This window comes from Ochotona curzoniae, unplaced genomic scaffold (assembly GCF_017591425.1).
Source record: "Ochotona curzoniae isolate NIBS_2020 unplaced genomic scaffold, NIBS_Ocur_1.0 contig_517, whole genome shotgun sequence".
NCBI lineage: Eukaryota > Metazoa > Chordata > Mammalia > Lagomorpha > Ochotonidae > Ochotona > Ochotona curzoniae.
In genome coordinates this window covers 8191285-8218788 of record NW_024466454.1, presented here as the reverse complement: position 1 = coordinate 8218788, position 27504 = coordinate 8191285, and the positions used below count along the sequence as shown (strand labels likewise).

The window sequence follows — 27504 nt, the reverse complement described above, 5'->3', positions numbered from 1 at the left end:
ATTATTCCTATGTGATACTTTTCATTTCATCTTAGAATGCACAGTCATACTAACCATAGCTATTATCCTTGTTTAAAAGAAGATGCTGTTGAAAATAAACTTAAAGATTGTAAGCATGTAAATGCAAGCATAGCATAGAAAATTTTATTTGAAATAACAAAAGGTTTAAATAATTTCCAATGTACCATTTACAACATTGTTCTCTGAAGTATAAATTTAACTTATTCATATCAGTGTGGGTATACAGTTTAGTATTCAATATCTGAAAGTCTGCTTCAGTTTACTCAACTTGAGGTAATTTTATATGTACATACTTATTCCAAGTATAGCCACTCAACTTGCTTTAACTCTACTCATGTAATGTTATTACATCAAAATCTACAGACTACTACAGTGTTCACTAAGACAATACTTTCTTACCAAGCCGTCTCTTCAGAGCTCCTTTAATCTCATTATTTCTGAGACTATAAATGAGGGGATTCAACATGGGGATCACCACCATGTAGAACACAGACACTACCTTGTTCTGGTCAGTTGAGTAGCTGGACCTAGGCATCACATAAATGAAGATAATGGTCCCAAAGAACAGAGTGACTGCTGTGAGGTGGGAGGTGCAGGTAGAGAAGGCCTTACGGCGTCCCTCAGTGGAGCGCATCTTCAGGATGGTGATGAGGATGTAGATGTAGGAGACAGCTATGACAAACACTGTGATTATAATGGTGGGGCCAGCAGTAAATGAGGGAACAACTGCAGGGACACTGACATCAGAACAGGAGAGTTCAACCAAAGGGGCAAAATCACAGAAAAAGTGGTTGACTCTGTTGGGTCCACAGAAGAATAAAGAGAAGAAAGAAAATATGAAAGTAAAAGCATTAAGAAACCCAACTACATAAACCATTACCAGTAACTGGACACAGACTTGCGTGGACATTTTGGTTGAATAGAGCAGTGGGTGACAAATTGCCACAAAGCGGTCATATGCCATGGCAGCTAGGAAGCTGGCATCAGATGTTCCAAAGAAAGCAGCTAAGCCAAGCTGAGTGGCACATCCAAAGTAGGAGATTGTGCTTTTGTTCCTCAAGAAGTTTACAAGCATATTGGGTGTGACAGAAGATGAAAGGCCCGTGTCAACAAAAGCCAGTTGGCTCAGTAAGAAGTACATGGGCTGATGGAGCTGAGGAGAGATTCTGATCAGAATGATGGTGCTGAGATTTCCAGACACAGTCACCAGGTAGATACATAGGAAGAGCGTGAAGAGGATGACTTGTAGGATGGGGTCATCTGTTAAGCCCAGCAGGATGAACTCTGACACTGTAGTGAGGTTCCCATCCATCGTGAATCTGAGGTAGAATAGGTGCTGACAAAATCAACCTGTGAAGATAATGTATCAATGGATGTAGAGACATCAAGGTTTCATTTCTATTAGTATGTGCTTGGAAGTCATTGTTAACAAATTAATCACGTGTGTAAAATTTGCATTAGTGTTTTCTTTTATTCTGGAGTGCCAGGGTTTATATCTTCTTAGTTATTGTATTGAGCTTTCCTGTGTTTTCAAAGCTGTTGATAGTAGAAACACCAGAAAATGGCTTAAAATAATATCTATATGTTTTGTGTGTACGATTTAGCTTATTTTTATTTGAGTGAGAGAGGAGACAGCAGTATTTGTTCATGCAGTGATTTGTTCCTTAGGTGCCAGGAAGAGCTGGGGTTGGCCCTGGTTGAGACCAGGAGTCTGGATGTCCCTCATGGGGAGCTGGGAGCAGGTCCCTGAGCCATCTTCCACTGCCTCCCTGCATGCTCATCATAGAAAACTGGAACCTGATGAGGAGGCAGAGCTCACAGCATAACCACTCTAAAATGGGGTACAGGTACCCCACGGAACACCTAAGGACTGCACCAAACACCATTTCATTTAAATGTAAAAAATATTTCTAAATAGATTTTAATTTAAAGCTTCAAAATTTTGAGATATAGGAAAATAACAAAAAGCAATGAAATGAAGGAGTTAAATATGAAATTGATAAAATTCTATGAAATGGAGTGTTGAGCAATATCACATTTATTGAATGATTTATAAGTTATGGCACTAGATTCAAAGTTATACAGTGAGTTCATTTTTAAAGGCTGAAATAATATTTAACAACATTTTCATTTAATGGGCATAATTTGAATATTAAAATGTTGAGTTACCTAAAATATCATAGGAAGTAGTAGACTTATACTATGAACTGCAGTCAGTCCTTCCCATCAATATTCATACGTGTTAATTATTCCAAAGTATACACGTTTAATTTGGGGATCATAGCTGTAGGTCATTCAGTTTTGTAACAACCAATGCATAACAGAGATACCTAGTTGCATAGTTCAAAATTGCAATAATTTTTACTAAGAGGCAGAGAAATGGGGAAAGTGCGTGTTTCTGTCACTAGTTTGCTCTGAAATCCATGCAGTGGTCTGGGCTGAAGCTAGGAGACTGGGACTTAATCCAGGTCTTCCATGTGGTTGATAGGAACCCAAATGCTTGAGCTATTACCACTGCCCAACAGGATGTGCATTAGAAGCAAGTTGGAGTCAGGAAATGTCACCCAGGCACTCTGGGGTGGGGTGCCACCTTGAAATGCTAAGCTATGTGCCTACCCCAGGCCATCTTTTAAAGGAGAAATATAGTGTTCTTGAAAGGACAAGACTCAGAAAGGAATTGGAAATTAAAGTTATGAATGAGGTTATCGTAAAGTTGGTAACTATTTTTAATACTTCCAGTGAAAATAGTTTGTAAATGTTTCAAATCACAGAAGAATCACTTGAAAAATCTTTTTGCAATTATATATCTAGAGCATAATTGAATCTATGTTTAAATCGGTTTTTTTTTTGTCATAGCAGTCTTTTCTAATTTGGAATAGTATAAAATGAAATAATATTACCATCAACATAGTTTACTCAGCAGCCGGTGTTGTGGTATAACAGGTTAGGCAGTCATTTGCAATGGTGTGGTATTCCATAAGAGCACCAGTTCAAGTCCTGGCTATTCCACTTCTGATTCATTTCCTTGTTCATGTTCTTGGGAAAGAAAGCAGCTGCAGTGGGTGCGGTACACACACGAGAAACTCAGATGAAGCTCCTGGCTCCTGGTGTCAGCAGCCTTTTGGTGAATGAACCAAGATGCTCTCCCTCTTGTTGTCTCCATCTTCCTCTGTATCTCTGCCTTTCAAATAAAAAAGTCTTAACAACAACAGCAACAACAAAAAGCTCCAAAAAAAACAGTCAACTCATCATTTAGAGTCCAAATGGCCCAGCTTTGTCCTTACCTTTTCCTTTTGGTTTATATATTTCATGTTTTGCTTTATAATTTTAATCTTTTTAAAATTTGCATATTATTGTACAATTCCACAGGGTCTGGGATTTTCCCTCTCCTTCTCCTTGACAATTTTCCCCATATTATCACAATTGTATAGTGCTTCAGTCTAGTCATAAATATATCTTTTAGTCACTGTGAAATAAAGGATTCACACCAGTATTTTAAAAGGCTATTTCCAAAATATATTTACTAACAGTGTATAATAAAATTATTCCAAATATTGTATGATTATAATTGACTACTGACTTTTGTTTCTTTGTTTCTTTTTGTTGACTACTGACTTTTAAAAGCGTGAACCACCATTTGAGGTTCTGACCTCCTGGGTGTGAATTAATGAGATGACCTCAGTAGGCTGAATTACATCTATCTACTCCACACTAACTTGCATGTGGTAATTGAATGTAGAACTTGAATGTGTAAAGATGAAGTTATTTGGTAACCAGTTGTCAAATTGTATTTGCCCTGTTTCTCAGCTACTTTGTCAATTCAGATGCAACTTCAGATGTTCTATCTTTTTTAAAAAGTGAACAAATTTCCTATCTTCCGCAGTGCTGATTTAGGAGCATAATTATACTTCCCTACCTGTCCGTGTTTCTCACCCACTTTCCTCCTCTTTAGTTTCTTCTTTTAAAAATTCGCAACAACACACTTCCACTTCATAATCACATGACTAACACACTGTTATGTAATAATGTCAATAAATGACAAATAAGAAAAAATATTTAAATTCCCTGTTCCCCACAACTTAATATAAAGCCATTATCAGTGCTACTACTGATGCAAAAAAAATGTTCTTTAATGACAAATAGAGATCAGTAAACTCACAAATTCCAAAATCTTACCTCTGAACTAAGAATTCATTCATCTTACTAGTTATTAATTCAGAGTCATGTATTATATAGCAGTGATGGTTATTTGTGTTTTTTTTTCTCTTGAAAATGAGTCTCTGAAGATTCTGAAAATTCAGATGTGAATTCAGATGTGAATTGTGATTCACATCCTCCAGTGCATATGAGCAGTTAAGTTCAGACAAATATAGCTGATCTTCAAGGGTCAATCAAGTCTCAAGGGACCGTTACTTTTATTCTCTTTATGTTGTAGATTTTGCTTTAATACTTATTGAATACATTGTTACAAATTTTCTCAAATAAAATATTGGTTCTTCATTTGCCTTGATACTTCAATTTAAAACTTACTAAATGGAACCTTAGGTGGCAATCCTGATTTTATCAAGATTCCATTTTTTTTGTTTTTAATTTTTAGTGATAAATGTAGGACATTCTGATTGATGTCTTTGGGAATATGGGGTGCGATGCAATGTGAGATTGAATATTTTAAAAAACGCAGTTATTTGATATGTATATAACTTTGCATATCAAGATATACAAAAGAAATACCTTTTATTTTTTTCTGTTTTTCTTTTCATTTTTTTCCATTTTTTATTTTATTTTGAAAATCTTTATATAGTTAATTTGGGTAAAAAGGGCAAGGGCTATTGGAAAGTGGATAAGACTATTATTTCCATATTATCTCCTTCATGTATCAGAGATAAGTGGGGATATTGAGGGAGAAGCCCCCACACAGTTTCCCATCCACCCCAAGTCCAGGATATGGGGCATGCTCTGAGATACTTGCACAAGTGGTTTTCATAGTTCACCAGTTATGAATTACTTCAAATTTTGCCACTCCAAGCACTATGAGGTCTTTGAAGAATCCACTGATTGACATAGTCCATCATAGAGTCTCCATTTGCCCCGTACTTCCCTGCCAACATATAGCTGAGGTGGTTGATTGACTTGTTCTGTCTTCTGTCCTTCCATGGTTAGGGTTCTGATTCCAGCAGTTCGATTGGGGAGATCCCCAAAGAAACTTTGTCTGAGGTGTTCTCAAACCAGATTCATGTATGTACTAGCAAGCACGGGGCCCAGCACAGTCCATCGCCCCCATCAGCTGGTGGCTGCAGTTGCTGGGTTGGTTCTGTTTTCAGCCACGTCTTCCACTGAAACCAATGGGTGTTGCAGTCCAGCTTGGTTCTGCCCAGCGCATACTCGGCCCTCACATGAACCAGTGGTAGCTGCAGCCTAGTGAGAGTGACCCACAATAACCCCCACCAGGACCACTACCTACCCTCGTTTGCCAGTATGTGTAGCAGACTAGTCCAGTCAGACCCACATCCCATTCAGATCTCATACATGTCGATAGGTATTGAAGCTTAGATCCATCTAACAAGCTCAACAATCAAGCCCTCATGGATGTTGTTGTGTGCCTCTCTGTCAAGCCACACCAGCCCCTCTCCTAGTTTTCATGCCCTCCCATGGAAGTGGTAACACAAAAGGGAGGAGCCCACTATTTCCCTCCCAGGCCACTCCCACTCCCTGATTATGCACTCTCCAGGTGGTTCTGTGGTTTGACTTGACAGAATTAGCACTCAGTGCCAGCTTCTGCCAGCTGATGCAGCAGCTAAACCCAAACAACCCTCACCCAGTCTAATTTTGTTTGCACCAGTAGGATCAATCAGCCCAGCCTGGCTTTTGCCTGATCTAGTCCACATGAGGCGTACAGGTGTTATAGCCCTGCTTAGTCTGGTCTGCCCCCATCCCAGCTCATGCTCCCCAGTGGAAGTAGCTGTCAGCAAGGGAACCCTCCCTCATTATTCCCTCTGCTGGCTCTGCCTCCTCCTTACCTGGTTCTCATGTGTGCTGGTTGGGTGCTGCAGTCACACCCGATACAGGCAGCCTCACCTTGGCATTCTGTAATGTGCAATGTTTTTTTGTCACAACCAAACCTGGCCCAACCCACACTCTGTTCTGGTGCTCAGATTTGCCAGTGGATGACGTGAACTGATTCTGCCTGGTCTGCCCCTGATTCATGCCAAATGTATGCCAGTGGGATACTGTCCATGGTCTGTTCTGGGCTGTTTCCTATCATGCTTCTTGTGCTCACCTGCTAAGTCTGTGTCCTGCCAGAGGAGTTGTCCAGCCTCCTCCATCAGAACTTCTCCCAGTGCCAGATTTTGTGCACACCAGATGATCTGTGAGCCAGCCCTACTCAGTTCACTTCCTGTCCTAGCAGGAACAGTGGCTTTTCCTGACTGGCCTTCAACCCAAACTGGTCCTTGCTGTTGAATATTTCAGCCCAGCCACAGCTCATCCATACCCACATATGGCTCACACATGGCTCAGTAGGGTTAATCGCATGTGCCTTGGCCTTGGAATCCTGGCTGTTGCTCCATGGCTACTGTTGAAAAAATAAATAATAGCTTCCTTTGAAGAATATGAATACAGTATTTTTGCAGAATTATCTTTAGGGGCACCTGCTTAGTCCTGAAGTGCAGACAGAATGACCAAATGTCTGTACATGCCCCTCTAGTCTTGAAGTAAAAAATGGAACAATTAGTTGCTTGTGTAGAAGCTTGAGAGGGGTTTTGAGTAAATAAAAAGGACAGCTTTTTCTTGTACTGTGGTGAGAACGCACCAAGTGTCTGTGTCTGTGTCTTTGTTTATCACCGACTCCATGCACCCTTCCCGAGCTCTGAACTCGGTTGGAGCTGGACTCCAGCATGGTCTGGTACAAATTAAGCTGCTGTTCTCAGATAGGAAGGTCTCCATACTTTTCTGAACAGAAAAGGTTTTCTGCAAAAGCTGCCAAAATCCCTAGTAGTAAAATGTTCTCAAATAGCCCCTGCCTCTACTCCTCCAGAGAGATTAGAATCCTTAAAAGAAATCAAAATACTAAGTTTTTTATATTAATTTTTTGTGTCCCAGATATATTCTGTGTGAAGTAAGAATTAAAAACAAAAAAGTGCATAAGGTTACTCAGAGGCTTTGACACTTATAAATCACAAATTGTACGGTTTGGAATGGAGTCAGTAATCTGGTATTGTCAGTCACCGTTGTTAATACATTAATTTCTTTACTGTTGCTATAATAAACATCTGATTTCTACATCTGATTCTCCAGCTAGCAGAGACACAACAGAGAAATTGGTCAATCATGTGGTTACAAGTACTTTAATAAAGTAGACTGGAGTGTTATTTGCAATATCAGGTTATAGCAGAGTTCAACATAGTGGTGTAGATGTGGTGAGTCTGATGGCTCTTCAGACCTATCACAGTTGCGACAGATTCTATCTGTAACATGCAGCCGCATGCATCAGGATTCAGAGACAGCAAAATCAATGATTCAAGCAAGAGCAAAAGTTTCATTACACCATTTATTATTATACATGTATTTGAGCATTCATGTATATTCACTGTGTTCCAAGAGCTGCATGAAATAGGCACCTGCAAATAAAAAGCTGTTAAATCAATGTCTGTGAAATCTAGTGTTATAACAGAAATAGACACTGAGTATGTAATTGCAATTACAATGAATATTTTAAAGAAAATATACAAGATCCTGTGTTAACAGTATTCTTATTTTGCTCTGGAGTTTCAGGAAGTGTTTACCAGAGGATGGGAGACAATATTTAGGTTCATACCTGTAGAATAAATAGCTGATGCATAGTCAAAGGAAAAAAACAGTATATTTTAGCTAGAAGTACTGTATATGGGAAAGTCTTGATGCAGGGGCTACTATATAAATAGGTTTAACAATTTGGAAGAGGACCAACCAAAAGGAAAAAATCTTAAGAGACAGGAAAGAAATTGGGGCCAAATATAAAGGTTCAAATCATATATTAATGATTATTGCCAGGCCTGGTGTGATAACATTGCAGTTATATCTTTGCCTTAAACATGTGGGGATCCCATATGGACGCCAGTTCTAATTCTGGCGGCCCTGCTTTCCATCTAGCTCTGTGCCTGTGGCCTAGGAATGCAGTCAAGGACAGCCCCAAACTTTGTGATCACAGTACCTGTAGGTGAGTCCCGGGAAAAGCTCCTGGCTCCTGGCTTCGGATTGGCTCAGCTCCAGCTGTTGCAGCCACATGGAGAGTGAACCACAGGATAGAAGATCTTCCTCTCTGGCTCTCTTCCTATCTGTATCTCCACCTTTCCAATAAACATAAATAAATCTTTTTTTTTTTAAAAAAAGGAACTATTGCCTTTTCCAGAATTTTTTTGTCCATGTTTTGTGTATTCAGAATAAATCATAGTCGATTGAAATACAGAAGAAGAAAGCTGAATGATTGAGTTTGTGCCACTCTGATTCCTTTAGAAAAAAAATTGAAGCGGAGAAAATTTTAAATTAGTGTGAATGAAAGGTCTTCAAGCAATTATTGGAAAATTCATTTGAAAATACTATGTGTGGATTTCAAATTATTTTGCACAAATAAATTATTGTTTAATTATATTGCTTAAAGGTTTTAAAGTACCCTTTTTTTTTCAACCACAGACACTCACTCTTATTTTACTATAATATTCATTGAAATGCAGGTATAACAAATTTCACACACAAAACACAGCAGTCACAATGAAAATATTTTTCTGGTGATCTCTTTTTTAAAGGCCCCTTTAATCTCATTATTTCTGAGACTATAAATGAGGGGGTTCAACATGGGGATCACCACAAGGTAGAACACAGATACCACCTTGTTTTGGTCAGTTGAGTAGCTGGACTTGGGCATCACATAAATGAAGGTAATGGTCCCAAAGAACAGAGTGACTGCTGTGAGGTGGGAGGTGCAGGTAGAGAAGGCCTTACGGCGTCCCTCAGTGGAGCGCATCTTCAGGATGGTGATGAGGATGTAGATGTAGGAGACAGCTATGACAAACACTGTGACCACAATGATGGAGCCAGCAGTGAATGAGGGAACAACTGCAGAGACACTGACATCAGAACAGGAGAGTTCAACCAAAGGGGCAAAATCACAGAAAAAGTGGTTGACTCTGTTGGGTCCACAGAAGAGTAAAGAATAGAAGCATATAGTAAAAGACCAAGTGTTGAGAAAACCACCTATATAAACAACTGTAACTAATTGGACACAGACTTGTGTGGACATTTTGGTTGAATAAATCAGTGGGTTGCAGATGGCCACGAATCGATCATATGCCATGGCAGCCAGAAGGAAGCACTCACTGGTCCCAAAGAAAACTGCTGAGCCAAGCTGGACGGCACATCCGATGTAGGATATTGTGTTTCTGTCCACCAGGAAGTTGACAAGCATGTTGGGTGTGACAGAAGATGAATAGCCTATGTCAACAAAAGCCAAGTGACTCAGAAAGAAGTACATGGGCTGATGGAGCTGAGGAGAGATTCTGATCAGAATGATGGTGCTGAGATTTCCAGATATGGTCACCAGGTAGATGCATAGGAAGAGCGTGAAGAGGATGACTCGTAGGATTGGATCATCTGTTAAGCCCAGCAGGATGAACTCTGACATTGTAGTGAGGTTCCCATTCACCAGAAAATCCATGGGACTATTAGGATGCTGACAAAATGAACCTATGAAGAAAAGATAATACTAAAGGATTTAGTAAGCATATAAAATATGTGAGTTCTTGAAAAATGGGTTGTTTAAGCAAAAATTTGACCCCTGAAGTTGCATTTTTAATCTGGAGTTCTGGAATCTATATGTTCATATTTATGTAAAATAAGCCTTTCTATATTTAAAAGACATTTACAGCATAAATATATATTGTTATACCTATTTATAAGAGTGATAATTAAATGACCTTGAAATTATAGATTTCTATCACTTGAGATTTATGAAACGAAAATGAAGAATAGTGACTATAGCAAAAAGAATTAAGATATCCAAATATCAAGGTATATAGTGGAGTGAACATTCATTGAATAGTTATTCAGTTAGGATCCTGATTGAGAATAATACAGGTTCAAATTTTTGGTCTGGTAGTTATGTGATAAATAGGATGTGTGGGTCTCATGTCAGAGTGCTTTAATTCAGTTCCCCGCTCCAGCAGCAGTTCCTGGTTCTCTCGTGCAGACACTGAGGGCAGCAGTAATGGCTCAAGTACTGTGGTTCCTGTCACCCTATGGGAGACCTGGATTGAGTTTCACTTACTGCAGCAAGGGAACCAACAGATTGCAGATGGGAATTCCCTTTCTATGCCTCTGACTTTGTGCCTCTTGGATGAAAACAAAAATGTATAAATATATAAAAATAGTTGTTCCATTTTAACTTTTCCTAAAATAACATTGTTTATGATTTTATAAGCTGAGGAAATGAGTTTAAAAATACTAAGTAGCTTACCTGAGTTTACATGGGAAGAATCACAGTCAAGTAGGCTCAGTTCAGCCTATTTCTTCAGTAACTAGGTTGTACATGTATAAAAGTAATAGTTCCCCGGCCTGGCAGGGTGGGTTCTCGGCTAAAGTCCTCACCTTGAGCGCACCGGGATCCCATGTGGGCACCGGTTCTAATCCCCGCAGCCCCGCTTCCCATCCAGCTCCCTGCTTGTGGCCTGGGAAAGCAGTCGAGGACGGCCCAAAGCTTTGGGACTCTGCACTGTTTGGGATACCAGAAAGAAGTTCCTGGTTCCTGGCTTCCAATCGGCATAACATCGGCCGTTGCACTCACTTGGGGAGTGAATCATGGGACGGAAGATCTTCCTCTCTGTCTCTCCTCCTCTCTGTATATCTGACTTTCCAATAAATAAATAAATCTTTTTTTAAAAAAGTAGTAGTTCTCTTGCAAATGGGAACAGAAGCTTTAGTTTTTCATCTTTCTGTGTGGTGATATATCACAAGGTTCCTGTATAGATATGTGGTTTTCGGTGTGTCAGCCAACCAAGTCTGTTGATTTTGAAAAGAGAAAAAGCAATTGTCTTAATACAACAGGACATTAGAAAGGAAATTAGGATTATAAATGAAGTTGCCTGTTGTCAGTTTATTTTTAGAATTTTCTTTGAAAGTATTTCTTTATTTAAATATAATCACATGCCAAACAAATGATTGAAATTTAATCATAGTTGAAGAATGTTTCTTGACATATATCAAATATTAGTTTTTATGATTTCAGTGTTACAGAATGAAATATTATTGTAAACATAAGGCTGAATACAATTTCAGCCTAAAACATTGTTTCCCCAGGACCCTTCAGCTTATGACCAGGTTGATATTTATATCCGGAGTTTAATTGCTTTATATGCTTGTCTTTGTTCAGATCAAGGTCTGTTACTGTGATGCTACACATACACAAACTAGATCTTGCACAAGGTATTTAGCAATGTGTATATTTACTAACAAAATCATTTCACATCTCATAAATACATTAAATGACAGCTGAACGCTTACTTTAGATAGTACTAAAGGCCATAGTTCTGGTCTTCTGAGTAGACATATGAGGAATCTGGGTCAACTGAATTATATCTGTCTACTGATAGTAATTTTGAAGGTAGAAAATCAGGTTAATGCTTTCAGGTCACTTGCCAACTATTCTCTGATTACATTTGCCCTGATTCTGAGCTATGGCTGATGAGTACAGATACAACTTGAAAGAGAAAGGTATAATCAGATGATTGATGAAGTCAGTAAACATAACAAAATAGACTCACAAAAGCCTAATATTACCTGTTGATAGGAGAGTTTGCTGTCATCATGGAGTAAGGAATTCTGAAGTCATTATTATAATACAGCCTGGCTATGTTCTAGTATAGTTTTCCTTTGGGGACAAATCTCTGAGGATTCTAGAAATTCAAATGTGAATTCAAAAGCACCAGCGATCATTATCATATTCTGGAGTACACATTGATTATTTCAATTAAGTTCACAAAAACACGACCTTCAAGGGTCCTGTCAATTCTCAAGTGATCAGTTTCCTGTTTTACATTGTTGGCACTCTTTTCTCTGAATAATCTTCAAGAATATATTATAATAAATTATATCGGACATATTAGTTTTTAAGTTTATTTTTCTATTTCATACTAAGGAATACTAATCTGTAAATTTTAAGTGGAAATTTTCACGTTAGTCATTTAACATGCTCAGTTTCAGTATATTATAATGACAAATGGAAGATATTTCATTGGATACATTAGGAAATTTGGGGTGGGATATGTGCCCCGCATGGTGGCTCAACTGCCTAATCCTCCCCTTCTAAGTACCAGGATCCTATATGGGTGCTGCTTCATGTCCCAACAGCTCACTTCCAATCCAGCTCCCTGCTTATTGCCTGGGAAGAGTGGATGATGACCCAAGTCCTGGTTCGATTCTTTTCTTTCCTTTTTTAAGAATTTTTAAGGATTTATCTATTTTTATTGGATAGGCAGATATACAGAGAAGTTGAGAGACAGAGAAGAAGATCTTCCATCTGATGGTTCACTCCCCAAGTGGCCGCAACAGCTGGAGCTGAGCCAATCCAAAGCTAGGAACCAGGAGCTCTTCTGGGTCTCCCATGAGGGTGCAGGGTCCCAATGCTTTGGGCAGTACTCGACTACTTTCCCAGGCCACAAGCAGGGAGCTGGATGGGAAGCAGGGCCGCCGGGATTAGAACTGGGGCCTATATGGGATCCTGGGCATGCAAGGCGAGAACTTTAACCACTATAGTATTGCGCTGGGCCCTCCATTCTTTTCTATAGCCATTGAACGACCCTTGCTAAAAAACCTCATCCACTTAGCTTAGGCTGGAAGTTGGAGGATACAGTTTTTACAGTAGTCTGTATCTTGTGTAATAAACAATTAAGCTTATTTTAAATTTTCAGGGTTTTTTTTTTTTTTTTTGTCCTATTGGTTAAGGTATCTCTTAGAGCACTCAAGTCCAAAGACAGAGTGCCTGGGTTGGAATCTCATCTCTGCTCCCAATTCCAGCTTTCTGCTAAAGCAAACCCTAGGAGACAGCAGGTAATGATTCAAATATTTGGATTTCTGCCACGTCTTTGGGAAATTCAGATTGAGTTCCTAGCTACTGACTTTGGCCTGGCCCAGACTTGGCAATTGCAGACAGCCGATATGGGGCACTTGTACTTCAGGAGATCTTATTATTAATTGTGCCAATAAGTGGTTTTACAGACAGTTGATAGTTTGCTATAAATATGCTGCGCTAGGTATGTTTAAAAGAAAATGGAGAGTGCTTTTGGTAAAAAGGGAGTCTAGAATTGGAGAGTGATTTAAAAGCATTGGTAGCTGAAAGAATAAACATGAAAAAGGTTTTCCTCTAGAGGTAAATTTGTGGGTTTGGATTCAAAGGAAACCCAGTTGAGCTTCCCTGAAGATAGCTCAAGTAGATTTATTTCCTAACTTCAGATCTTGTTCTAATTGTTATATTCTGTCTTCTAATCATTGGTGGCACAGAGTCATTCTTTTCTACATTTATGTCCCTCATCTCATCAGAGAGGATTTCTCTGTCAAAATAAATAGTATTAGACATCCACTCTCTTGTCACACAGTTGCCATGTCTGATTTTACATAATGCTTCCCATGCATAGAATTACCTGGCACATCATGGACATTAAGTCAAAGTAGGATGTCTGAGTTCATGATCTGATAGTCACATAACTGCTCCTTACCTTGTTTTCATGGGTTTTTAAAAATTTTTTAGAATAAATCCTTCCATTTTTTCTTTTTTTTTTTCCAAAAAAAGATTGATCTCTTGATTTGAAAGGCAGAGTCAAAAGGAGAGAGAGAGATCCCATCTGCTAATTTACTCTCTTAAGTGACTGCAGAGCTGGGGTTGGACTAGGTGGAACTAGGAGCCAGGTACTCCATCCAGCTTTCCCATATGTGTGGCACAGGCCAAGCACTTGGCTTGTCTTCGACTTTTTTTACCAGGTGCATAGCAAGGAGCTGCATGGAAAGTGGAGCAGCCAGGACTCAACAAGTACTAGTTTAGGATGCTAGCATCCCATCTACTGTACCAGAATGCTGACCCCCTGCATTCATGTTTTGTACATTCCAAGAGGAAATTCTTCACATGTACTCATTTGTGATTATATAAGAGATTGTTGCCACACAGCAGCATTTTGGCTGTTATATTGAATACATGCTGGTTTGAAGCTTGTGCTATTTGTATACAAATGTAGTACAAAGAGAATACAGCAACTCTTCAATTAACCATATAATTGCTTTATTATTTTTAAATTTCATAAAACCTCCGTTAAGAATTTTTGACCAATGTTTCCCTCCTGCAGCCCTTAATTTCCTATACCTGCTTCTGTTTATTTTGTTTTCCCCTCACATTTAATATTTACTATGATTGAATTGGATTCTCTGTGGGGTCTATGTTACTTCTGCAAATGATTATTCCGTCTTCATTTTCTCATGAATTTTATGTTTAATGAACAATTAAAATGCAAATATGGCAAACAGTATTGATCCAAGGAACTTAATTTGATTCTCTTAAGAGCTGTACTATAAAGCAAACCACTTAAGTTTACCAGTTATAAACCATTTTGAACATTCAGCTAAAAATAAATCTCAGAAATGTATCTTATAAAAAGAAAGTAGTATTCTGGATTAAGGAACAAACTTCAAAATCATATATGTCAATTTCAGATTAGTCCAAAATATTAAGAAAAAAGCTTCAGTGATAAGTCCCTCAAGAACTTCAAAATTGATGCTATGCCTTAATGAATATTATTTTAAGAACAATTAGTAATGTTTGTATGTATAAACACATATCAGGCTTCAATTGTTATCAAAGATAGAAGCCCACAGATTATACTATCCTGAATTCATTTATTTGGCCTAATAATTGTCACAAAATGTGGTCCTTGGAGTTACCACATCACAGAGAGCACTGATGAAGACAGGATTGCATTGAAAGAAATGTGAAAAATCTTTTGGAAATTTTTACCAGTATCTCCAAAATTTTAAAATATTAATTACAAATAAGTTAGATAACTGAATTATTTTGTTTCTCCAATCAACAGTTCATTGAGCTCTCATCTATGCCAGAATACCATTACATTACATAAGACATTTTAAAAATGTGGAACCTCAAAATATTAGGTGAAGTTTTTATTAATTTTTTTCTTTTCCTTACAGATATAGAATGGAGAAAAGACAAAGATTAGTTCTGTGAGTAGACTTCACAAAGACATTTGGATTTACTCTATGGAACCATCCACAAGTTCATATTGGAATCATTCTCCTCATCACTTGGACTCCTGACCCATGACTTCTACCAGGTACATTTAACTCTTATCTAAAAGTACACGTATGCTTGCTCAATGTTCCGGCATTAAAACCCAGGTGAAAAAAAGTTCATAAGGAGCTGTTGGAAGTTCTTACTTCTGTAAGAGAAACTCCCGCTTTCCACCACGTTTCTCAAGCAGGGAGTGCTCCCTCAAAAGAGGTATGATGCTGAAGGCAGGTTCCTCTTGAAGATACCTCCAGATTGGTAACTTCTCAGCATGTCAATGACCCCAGATCCTTGTGGTCTTGCCCAAGAACACCTCTACATTATTGGTAGAAAGTGGCCATGCAGACTCTAATGGGCAATCACACCACAGTGCACACATTCCTTCTGTGGGGATTTTCTAGTTTCCCACACCTGCAGAGTCTACTCTTTGTGATGATTTTCTTCTCCCATGTGACCATCCTGGCTGCAAATGCGGCCATCATGGTGGCCATCAGGCTCAGTCCAAACCTTCACACCCCCATGTACTTTCTCCTCTTTGGCCTGTCCTTTTCAGAAACTTGTACCACCCTGGTGATCATCCCCCGCATGTTAATGGATTTGTTATCAGACAGCAAGACCATATCTCTTCCTGAGTGTGCCACACAGATGTTGTTCTTTTTTGGCTTGGGAGGCAACAACTGCTTCATCTTGGCTGCCGTGTCCTATGACCACTACAAAACCATCCACAAGTCATTGCACTGTCACACCTTTATAACAAGAAAAATCTGCTTTCAATTAGTGATGGCATCCTGTATGGTTGGGTTTCTGGTTTCTCTGTGCATCATCACCATTGTATTCAACTTGACTTTGTGTGACTCTTACACCATTCAGGATTTCTCCTGTGACATCTCACCTGTGCTCCACCTTTTTTGTGATTACAATTCCCATTGTGAAAATGACTATTTTTGTGCTCTCTGCCTTTGTACTGTTTGGCAGCTTTATTTTAATTATGATTTTCTATGTCTTTATTGTGTCCATAATTATGTGTTCTGCAAAGGGGAGGTATAAAACCTTCTCATTCTGTTCTTTTTATGTCACAGCTGTGTTTATATACTATGGATTTTCTTGCTTTGTCTACTTGAAGCCCAAGTACAGTGATACCTTCCTGAAAACATGCTAATGGCTGTGATATACACAGTGCTAACATCACTACTTAACCCCATTGTTTACAGTCTAAGGAATAAGGAAATACAGATAGCCCTGAGGAAAGTTCTAGAGAGTATCCAAATGTTTACTCCCCAGGTGGTAAATGAAAGAGTTCAAGACATTGAAAAAAATTTTACCAAGGGTTGATAAAGTAGAAGTATGATTTTCTGGATATAATTATTATTATTATTATTATTATTGTGAATTATAATACATTGTAGAAGCTAATGAAAGTGTCATTCTGTGTGGAAGATCACTCCTGGATCTCTGCCTGCTTAGCCAATATGAGAGGCCTAGGCACATGGCTCACCATGTCTCCAGGGAAACTCCCTGACAGTAGTCTTGGATAACTGAGGTTCCAACCTGGCCTGTTCATTGGACATACAGCCGTGGGCTGCATCCTGGCCTTGGATGAGCTGTGCTAGGACTTTAAGAAGTTAAATGTAACCCTCATCCTGTTTTGCAGCTGCATGTAATGAACCTGCCCAAAGACATAGCTTTCAACCCAGGTGCTAGCTTATCTTGGCCCATCAGCCTGTGGCCTGAGACACAGCTTCCAGTCTTGCTTGCAGAACATGATCAGTGACTTGATTGGAGGGTCCACAGAGACAGACATGCCTATTAGCCAGTTACAATGTCATTATTAGGTGGGAGTAAGGTCGGGACCACCCTTCTACCTCTGCCTTTTCTACTCTATATAAGCTTGTAAGTTCTTCCCAGTAAAAGGGCATCCTTCACCATTTTGTCTCTGGTGGTTCTGGGGCTGAAGAACATCATAGCCTCTCCCCTTGGTGGTCTCACAGCCTGTTGGTTAGGAAGCCCCGAGAATTTTGTTGCTTTTATAGCCTGATCTTAGTCTTTTCCTACAAAGATACTTGATGTGATTGTGAAATATTTTAAAATGTTATTACACTTATATGAAAATTCTTCAAAAGATCATGGACCAGCCTGCTGTACATACTAACAAGCACAGGAACAAGGCAGGAATTGGGCCTGGTGGGGGTTATTGCAGGTTGCTCCAACTGGGCTTCAGCTCCTACTGGTTTGCATGAGGACTGAGTGTGTGGTGGGCAGGATCAGGCTAGACTGCAACACCCATTAGTTTGAGGGCTGAAGATAACTGACCCAGCAATTGCAACTGCCAGCATGCATGTAGGCTGATTTGGGTGACAGAATGTGTCAGACCCTGTATTGGCATGCACATACAATAATCAGATCTGGGATCATCTCAGATGAAATTTCTTGGGGAATCCCTTCAACTGAATGGCTGAACTCAGAACTCCAACCTTGGAGAAAATTGCAGGTCCTGTGGTCTGACCATTGAATGCATGTGTCAGAGCTGGGCCTCCTCAGTGGCTTCGATGGAGCAATGGACAGCACATCTACATGCACATGGTGGATATGGTAGTACACTGGAGTCTGCAGAGGACATCTGGTACCACAACAGAGGATGGAGGACAGAACAAATTGATCAAATACCCCAGCAAAGAGCCTATTGTGTAACACACGCTAAGATTGCGCTTGAATTTAAGTTTTTATTTAAAAAGTGAGATTCCTAAAGTGTTATACTTTTATTTTAAAATATATTCATGTAGAAACGGCAAAGTGAACAAACAGAGGAAATCTGTAATAATGCAATAATATTGAATGCTAAAAATGAAAATTCATCTGTTACAAGAATCGCATCTTTCGGACTATTACAACACTTCCAATGAGACTATGCATAAGACATCAAGAATGTTTGGTATTAGGCAATAGGAATACATAAGAAAAAGTGGTTCAACAAATATCACAGAGTGTAGCATACAATTCTGAAACTGGAGCAACCTTTATGAAAACAGTAAACTTCTTTGCCACAAGGCCAAGTCATCCTACTTAGCCCCCAGGAAGCTGTCACTTACAGGCATTTGATGGAATCGATTCCAAAGGGGGAAGAGCTGTAGCTAAGTGAGGACTTCTCTGTCTTCTAATTATGCTAGCTCAGGTTCATCTGCAGAGACATTGCAAGGCAAATTGTGTTGGTCAGGCTCAGATTACAGGATGATAGAAGCTTTGAACCACCTGCAACACTAGTTCAAACCCTTAGATCACTGTAGCTTACAGAGACAATCCATGTCAGATGAATATGTCTTGGATAGCAACACTACTCTTTATTTCCTGCTGGGGGAGTTAGAAATGCTTCATCACTTTGTTCAATTGCAAGAACTGCATTCAGAGAGCACAGAACTTAATTGAAATGACTTTTGCTTAAATATGCAAGAAATTGTGGGTGGAGGATGGATGAAAACCATGTGACTTTATTTTTTGCAAAATGTTCCTACCTTAGTGGATACATGTTTATTACTTAACAAAATTCTAATAAGACATTGAAATTTATGATACTAGGATATTAACTGAAACTTAGTACATTGTCCTTGATTTCCATAAGAGAACTATAAGTGATATGTATTATTAAAGTCAGATTTCTTTTTAAAAATTTTTTATGATACAATTCCAGGAGAAAAAGTCAGATTTCTTAAGACCACCAGTGAGTCCGAGCCATCAGTTTTCTCACCGCCTCTTTAACTTCTTTGTTTCTGAGACTGTAGATGAGGGGGTTCAACATGGGGATCACCACCGTGTAGAACACAGACACTACCTTGTTCTGGTCAGTTGAGTAGCTGGACTTGGGCATCACATAAATGAAGGTAATGGTCCCATAGAACAGAGTGACTGCTGTGAGGTGGGAGGTGCAGGTAGAGAAGGCTTTGTGCCTCCCCTCTGAAGAGCGCATCTTTAGGATTGAAAAGAGAATGTAGACATACGAGAGACCAATGGCAAACACCGTGACCACAATGATGGAGCCAGATGAGATGGCTGGAAGTATTTCAGAAATGAAGCCATGAGAACAAGACAGTTTCAGAAGCGGGGAATAGTCACAGAAAAAGTGATTGACTTTATTTGGCCCACAAAAGGACAGACTTAACAGACATCCAGTGAATGTCCAAGCATTCACGCAGCCACCCAGGTAGGACATGCCCACTAAAAAAATGCAGATGCTCGGGGACATGTGCGTTGAATAGAGAAGGGGTGAGCAGATGGCCACATAGCGATCATAGGCCATGGCAGCCAACAGAAAGCATTCAGCTGTCCCAAATGTCACTACAGAGCAGAGCTGGGCCACACAACCAGCAGCTGGGATTGAAGTTCCTTTCCTGAGAAAACCCATCAGCATGAGCGGGGTGACCGACGAAGAGTACCCAATATCTACAAAGGCCAGATGGCAGAGGAAAAGGTACATTGGAGTATGAAGCTGAGGGCTGCTTCGGATTAACAGCATTATACTGACGTTGCCCATTAAGGTGACCGCATAGATCCCAAAAAACACAATAAATAAAACTGCACAAACTGTGGTATCCTCTGTTAACCCCAAAATGATGAATTCTCTCAAAGCTGTGTAGTTTCTAGTCCCCATCTATGCTGGGAATCAGGCACTGAAAGCAAAATGAGTGGTGTTAAAAATCTAATAAGACAGTATTATTTACCTACTTACTTTTACAATAGTTATAAAATAAAAATCACAGAAACAGACATTCATTCACAAATTTAAGGGAAAATACATTTCTACAATACTTTATGTAAGAACTTCATGCTGTTCCATGTTCCTTGCTGGAACTCAGGTTTGAATCGTGTTCTTAGTGAGGTGAGAAAATATACATTGTGAGAAAAATTTTCTTTTCTTACAAGAATTCAGTGTCAGATACACTTAACATACACACCGATAGCCGTGTACTCAGATGTAACAGATTGATACATTTTAGTTGTTAAAAGCCATGCTTAGATGATGTTATGTGAATTAATTGAATAATGACATGCTGTAATATAAACACCAAAGTTATGCTGTCTGAACTCCAGATGTCCTGACTTCCTTGTGTCTTTGTATAATACAGAGGAGGGAACATAATTAATAGGCATGCACTCCAGACTCACTGAAAATGTGAACCTAAAAAGAAAAATATAAATACATGACACAAAATCAGATTGGATGCAAGTGTCATTATGTGCCAGACAGAAATTCCATGAGCTTCAGAGCTGTATAGGCCTGAGGTGAGGAGCTAGCTTTGTCACTGGTGATCTGTAACATTTTAGACAGCTAACAAAAATTGTTCAATCTTTTAAAAACAAAACCTGACAGGATCCTGTTTAAATCAGATAATGTACAGGTTAATATCAGAAGCTGATATAGCATGTGGAATAAATGATTAATACCTTAAAATAACTTCAATATAAACATGAGGAACATTGTTGGATCAATGTGAGAGGAAGATTATTACCTGTAAGTGTATGAACTTCAGTACTCTCAAGAAATGCCAAAGAATTGTCACTGAAAGGCGAGGCTGCATTTATGATACATATGGTCTTTTGGGATATAGCCTCTGGAGTGCATGACTTGTTTACAAAGTAACTGAAAGTCCATTAGGGCAATAAAATCTAAGTATGCATGCTCAAATAATATGTATTGTCTCATAACATCTCTAAATTTACTTTTGTGTGTATAAGAGATTTTTAAAGTATTTTTGAAAGGCAGGCTTACAGAGAGAAAGAGAGACATAGAAATCTTCCTTCCACTGGTTTGCTCCCCAAATGGCCCCAGGGCCAGAGCCGAGCCCATTTGAAACCAAGAGCAAGGAGTTTCCTCTGGGTCTCCCACCGGGGTAAAAGGGCCTAAGAACTTGAGGTATTTGCTGCTGGTTTCCCAGGCCACAGGCAGGGAGCTGGAATCAACTGGATTCAGCTGGGAGAGGAACTGGTGTTTATATGGGACGCCCACGCTGCAGATAGAGGCTTAGCTTACTATACATTGGCACCAGACCTAGTAAGAGTATTTTAAATGCAAATACTTGAAGGATTGCTAAAACCATTCTTATTGTATTAGAACTCACAAAAGTAAATAAGAATACAGTATGCTAAGCCTCATTTCTGTGAAAAATTAGAAATTTTGTGGAAAAATGGTGTCACATTTTTCTGGTTGGTGCCACTTTTATGCTTAATCCTCTGGATACAATTTATGAGATGTTTATATATAGAATTATGAAGGCATTCCTCCTTTCTCTGTTTTTTCTTGCATCATTTAGATTTTTGGTTACCATAAAGAGAACAGATTTTACTCATTTCAATAGGTATAGCTACAAGAAGACAATACCACTTCCATCACTCCCCTGCTCCACCCAACCCCCCATCGCTCTCCACATTCTTAATCAGATGTGCTAAGACATAATTTTAAATCACTATATTTATAGGCTTCATTCACTATAAACCATAACCTTAAACAGGTAAAAAGAAGGAAGACTAAAAAAAAAAAAAACCCAACATAGTAGGAAGGCTCCAATTCCATACAATTGTATTCCAAATTACTTAATCATTCCCCTATGATTTTTGCATTTTATCTTAACTGCCTTCTATCAGAAAAAAATACAGTATTTCTATTTTTCAAGACTGGCTTATTTCATTAAGCATAATGGTTTGCAGTTGCATCCATTTTGTCCTCTTCCCCCACCCCCCAAAAAACAGGATTTCACTCTTTTTATGAATGAGTAATATTCCATAGTGCACATATATTATGTTTTCTTTATCCAATCATCAGTTGATGGACATCTGAGTTGATTCCATATATTAGCTATCATGAATTGAGGTGCTATACACATAGGATTACAGATTAACTCTTTCATTTGCTTATTTCTTTTTGTTTGAATAAATTCCCAGGATGGGATGGCTGGGACACACACACAGACTCCATTTACTGTCTTCCATAATAGCTATATTAGTTTATGTTCCCACCAACAGTGTTTTAGGGTACTTCCCCCCAGCTCACATCCTTGCCAGCATTTTATTGTCTTGATTTTTGGGTGATGGCCATTATAACAGATGTTACATTCCCACAGACAGTGGATTAGGTACCTTTACTCCATATTCTCATCAGCATTTATAATGTTCTGATTTTTGGATGATGGCCACTCTGACTGGGGTGAGGTAAAATCTCCTTGGAGGTTTTATTTACATTTGTCTGATAGCTAGTGAATGAACTTAAGAATTTTTCCATGTGTCTTTGCTGTTTGTATTCCATCCTTGGGAAATGGCCTGTTCATGTTCTTTGTTCATTTCTTAACTGGATTGTCTGTTTTGTTGTTGTTGAGCTTCTTGAGTTCTTTATAGACCCTGGATATTAATCCTATGTCATGAGTAGAGTGCAGATTTTTCTCCCATGCTGTTGGATTCATGCTCATTTTGTAGAACATTTTCTTTGCAGTGCAGAAGCTTCTTGGCATGAGGTAGCCCAATTTATTTTTGCTTTTTTTGTCTGTGCTACTGGGCGTCTTTAAAAAGCCTTGCCTCTTCCAATGTCATGCATCATTTCTCCAATGTTTTCCTTTAATAATTTGGTGATACCAGACACTTAAAAGTTTTGCTAGGAAATTAAATCATATGTTGTATTCTATTACACAATAATTTTTTGAAAGTGTGCATTCATCTGATCCTATTATATGCCCAACATTCTGTAATATTCTAAGACTAGACTTGAAGTAGGCAGCTGAGACCCATCCCTTATATAGTTGTAAGATTATAGGAAAGACTTTAGACAATTATTTCCCCTTGTATCTATAATTTAAAGTGTATAATTATAAAATATATTTCAGTAAGAGTAAAATATATTTCAGTAAGTGCAGAATATACTTTCTTTCACTATTCATCAGCACAATATGAATTACTCCAGACTTTCAAGAAAACCTTCAATTGCAGAGCAGATTTATCTCTGAGACCTAAGAGTCCAATAACTAGGAATTACATTTCCATCAGAAAAGTAGCAATGATACACATAATCATAAAATTTTTGTAGCTGAATAAAGATAGAGATATGAAGCTTTATGATATCTTTTGGCTGTAGTTCAATGACTGTTACATAACAGATTTGTTTTTACTCACTTAAATTTAGTGCTTCAATAAGTATATTTTAGCACCTCATGTGTTTATAATACTGCACCATTAAATGTTTGTCCAAAATAATCATAGACGTTAAACCTTTGCACCAGTGAAAAAGAAAGATCTTTCATCATGGCGAGTATTAATCAAGTGGCTTGAACAAAATGTTGTGTTGGAAAGACAGAGGGAGAGGAATTAAATTCTCTCAGACGCAACCTGCAATGCTTTTGTGAAATCAGTGGCCACCTATCTGTACCATTCCCAGCTGCAGATTTACTTTATCACAACCTAATGAGTGCATCCTTTTAAGGGCAGTTGGAATTTCACAGCATGTCTGTTTCCTAATTTGTTGAAGTGTATGAAAAGTGCATGTATCACTTATGTTGAAATTAATGTTGTACTATTGGGTTCATGATTTAAAACTAAATTTCTTTGACAAGAACCACAGTGAGAAGCTCAGAGGCCCCAAGCAAAAAGAATGGCGTACTGGAGATGCTAATTACCCTGATCTTATCAGTGTGCATTTTATACATATACTGAGATTTCACACTATATGACATGGGTGCATAATTATTATTGCATTGAAAATTTTAACTTTAACAATGAATAACAAACAAACTCTGCCAGAAAACTCAAATTGTCTCTAAACACAGGTGACATGAGAACTGGGCCACTACAAGTGGCCACATTCCAGATGTGCTACAGTTTTGTTTGGCCACATGGATCATTCTGACCTAGAAATCAGTTTCGATGAGAGAAAAATGTTGTAATTTCTTTTTTTCTAATAATTTAATTGCATGGTAAGTGGAGCCTTTGAGTCTTTGGGGAGATTTCATTCATGCACCTTTTACATAATCATGTGTACATTCTGTTTCTGTCCCAATAGATGTTTACTTGTAATTTCTCTGTCCCAGTGGACCATCAGTGTAATTTTTCCGAATAAGCAATTTATATTTTCAAGTGAAGTTAGTAATTTGGGGCTATATCCCAAATGACCAAAACTTCACTTAAATATGTCTTTGCAGTGCAATAACAATTCCTTGGTGCCTGTCTCCAGTGTTGTGGTTAGATATATCACTAGTATGCACTTAAAAGGTTACTAAACTACTCCTATATTTGCTAGAAGTAATAAATTGATTATTTCGAGGAAACTTTTAGAAATTGAGAAAGTATTTTTACAGAAATAATGTTTGGTATTTTCATCCACATCACATAAATTAATACAAGAATTGAGGTATGTATCATCATCCTGTCCTTTTTAGAGGAAAGAAAATGAGAGATTAGAGAGGTTTTGTGCATTGTGTGTGGTTCCATAGACAATGAGAAGCAGGGTTTTGCATGGCTGCAAGGTTCATGGTATTTCTGCATACCACTTGGCCCTCAATGTCAACAACCACATTTAAACTTGAAAACATTTGTTCCTTTCATACATGTGTTTTCTTTCAAAATACAAAATTAAACTCATTTCTGTCTTGGACCTTGGAGAATTCTGACATGCACTCTTGTACTGTTCAAACTATGGCATATCATTATCACGACTCTCATGTTACTGTGAACATGATTTGGTAGAATGGCGAAAAAGAACAAGTTGCTGATAATGGTTCTTCAAAATATCTTAAAGGAACAGCTTATTATTTCTGAAGAGTATGTTATTTAGAGCTGTGGGAAAGGAGGAGTGTGAGTAATATTGTCTCCCTGTCAATGATCATGTATATTTTGAAGAAAGGGATCATTATTCTGAAATATGCATTAATCTTTTTTATGTAATTTCTTGGCTTTTGAGCTGGCTATTTCCGTTCTGACCTTCCTAAGCCTCTCTGCCTATGTCAGCTCTCCCAATTCATATATCCTTACAGATGCACGCTGTAACTAGTGAAGCTGAATCTTACCTAATGGAAGACCCCATTGCTCTGTGGCTCATTTAATTCCAGTTTGCATTATTAGTACTTCACACTATTCCATATGTACCAATAAGTGATACAGAAAATAAGTCCTAGGATATTTGCAAAATACTAGGATGCTTGTTTTTAAAACTGAAAATTCTATTTGCCATCTACTTACAGATAGATATTGTAAAGCATTTGGTATTAATATCATCACTGGGGGAATGTGATTTGTTTTATTCAGGGGAGTACATGTATAACATCAATAATGTATCTACTTTTTATTCCAATCAGCTGTTTAAATCAAAATGACATTTACTGAGAGACTCTTGGGAAAGTAACATATTCGGAATGGGGTTGAAAAAATCAAAAACTGACCTTCCTAGGGATGTTTCAGTTATGTTAATCTTATTATAGTCAATATTGTTGTAAATAACCTCCTATTTATATTTCTTGTGCACATAGGGATTGAACTTGCTCCATGGCAATAAGTAGGGGCATAATATCTGGGTCCTAAAGTAGCTGAACCTACAATTTTAATACTTTATCAAAAGAAAATTTGTGTGCACAAAGTGTTCTAGGAGGAAGGAAAAGCCATCATTTTGAAAATGTAATTACAATATTATGTTTACATATATGCATTGATTGTGGGGAGATTTCTGCCAATTTAATCTTCTCTGATTCTGGTTTTAATAGGCGCTGTTAAATGGATAGATGGAGACTGAAAATGACACAACAGTGACAGAATTCATTATCTTAGGATTAACAGATAATCCTACACTATGTGCCATCTTCTTTGTGGTTTTCCTAGCAGTTTATGTAGTCACAATAGTTGGAAATATCAGCATAATCCTGTTAATCCGAAGCAGTCCGCAGCTTCACACACCAATGTATCTTTTCCTCAGCCATTTGGCCTTTGTGGACATTGGGTATTCCACGTCCGTCACACCAATCATGCTCATTGGTTTCTTAAGAGAAAAAACTACTATCCCTGTCATAGGCTGTATAGCCCAGCTTGGCTCTGATGTCACTTTTGGCACTACAGAGTGCTTCTTGCTGGCCACCATGGCCTATGACCGCTATGTGGCCATTTGCTCACCCCTGCTCTACTCCACTAACATGTCCTCAACGGTCTGTTTCCTCCTACTGGGGGCTTCCTACCTCGGTGGATGCATGAATGCATCATCATTTACAGGCTGTCTGATGAACCTGTCTTTCTGTGGCCCAAATAAAATCAACCATTTTTTCTGTGACCTCTTCCCACTCTTGAAGCTTTCTTGTGGTCACCTTTATATTGCTGAAATATCACCTGCCATCTCTTCAGCATCAGTGCTTATAAGCACATTGTCTACAATCATTGTGTCCTACATCTATATTCTCCATGCGATTATGAAGATGCGCTCTACTGAGGGGAGGAACAAAGCTTTCTCTACGTGCACTTCCCACCTCACTGCAGTCACTTTGTTTTATGGGACAGTTTTGTTCGTCTATGTGATGCCCAAGTCAAGCTACTCAGCCAATCAGGTCAAAGTGGCATCTGTGATTTACACGGTGGTGATTCCCATGTTGAATCCTCTCATCTACAGTCTGAGGAACAAGGAGGTAAAAGAGGCATTGAAAAAGTTGATTGCTAGAACACAGTGGTTTTCCTGAATTCAGTAACGTATAAATCCGTAATAGCAAAACCAATGATTTTAGGAACAATGTGTTTGATATTCTAATGGTATTTACTGTTAATTTTGTCACCTATATTGTTAAATGTGGCTATAATAATCCAAGGTTGGCTTGTGTTTTAAAGTCATGTTTATTTACATAGACATGCTAGATTCAAATGAAATACTAATTTTAAAGGTATGAATACTTCAGAAGATAGTTCCTTACTCAGCAAGTACTTAATAGGTAATTTGGCTCAGTGATTAGGATAGCACTTGGAATGCCCCCAACTGTCATCAGAGTCCTGGGGATCAATTCCAACTCTGCTATTAATTCATATTCTATGTTTGTACACTCTGGGAAGCAGCAGGTGGTGGCTGCCGTGCTTGGATGCCTGCCACCAACATGCTAGACCTAGACTGAGCTCCTTGTTTCAGTTCAAGTCAGCCTCGGCTATTGCAGAATAAACCAGTAAGTGGAATACCAAGATCT

The 27504-nt window shown here is 38.5% G+C and overlaps 4 protein-coding genes and 1 pseudogene across 4 annotated transcripts; 2 read left to right on the top strand and 3 right to left on the bottom strand.

Annotated features, from left to right (window-relative positions):
• Positions 1 to 400: 400 nt before the first annotated feature.
• On the bottom strand, positions 401 to 1339 carry LOC121162143 (olfactory receptor 478-like). The gene has a single exon (XM_040988990.1). The coding sequence runs from the start codon at positions 1331 to 1333 to the stop codon at positions 401 to 403; it is 933 nt and encodes a 310-aa protein (XP_040844924.1). The 5' UTR covers positions 1334 to 1339.
• Positions 1340 to 8761: 7422 nt separating this feature from the next.
• On the bottom strand, positions 8762 to 9709 carry LOC121162177 (olfactory receptor 478-like). Its single transcript, XM_040989018.1, has one exon. It carries the CDS (start codon positions 9707 to 9709, stop codon positions 8762 to 8764), a length of 948 nt encoding a protein of 315 aa, XP_040844952.1.
• Positions 9710 to 15685: 5976 nt separating this feature from the next.
• On the top strand, positions 15686 to 16666 carry LOC121162176 (annotated as a pseudogene).
• A 2368-nt stretch (positions 16667 to 19034) lies between these two features.
• On the bottom strand, positions 19035 to 19973 carry LOC121162142 (olfactory receptor 508-like). Its single transcript, XM_040988989.1, has one exon. It carries the CDS (start codon positions 19971 to 19973, stop codon positions 19035 to 19037), a length of 939 nt encoding a protein of 312 aa, XP_040844923.1.
• A 4056-nt stretch (positions 19974 to 24029) lies between these two features.
• LOC121162141 (olfactory receptor 481-like) lies at positions 24030 to 27012 on the top strand. The gene is made up of 2 exons (XM_040988988.1): positions 24030 to 24038; positions 26074 to 27012. Exons 1-2 carry the CDS (start codon positions 24030 to 24032, stop codon positions 27010 to 27012), a joined length of 948 nt encoding a protein of 315 aa, XP_040844922.1.
• The last annotated feature ends 492 nt before the right edge of the window (positions 27013 to 27504 follow it).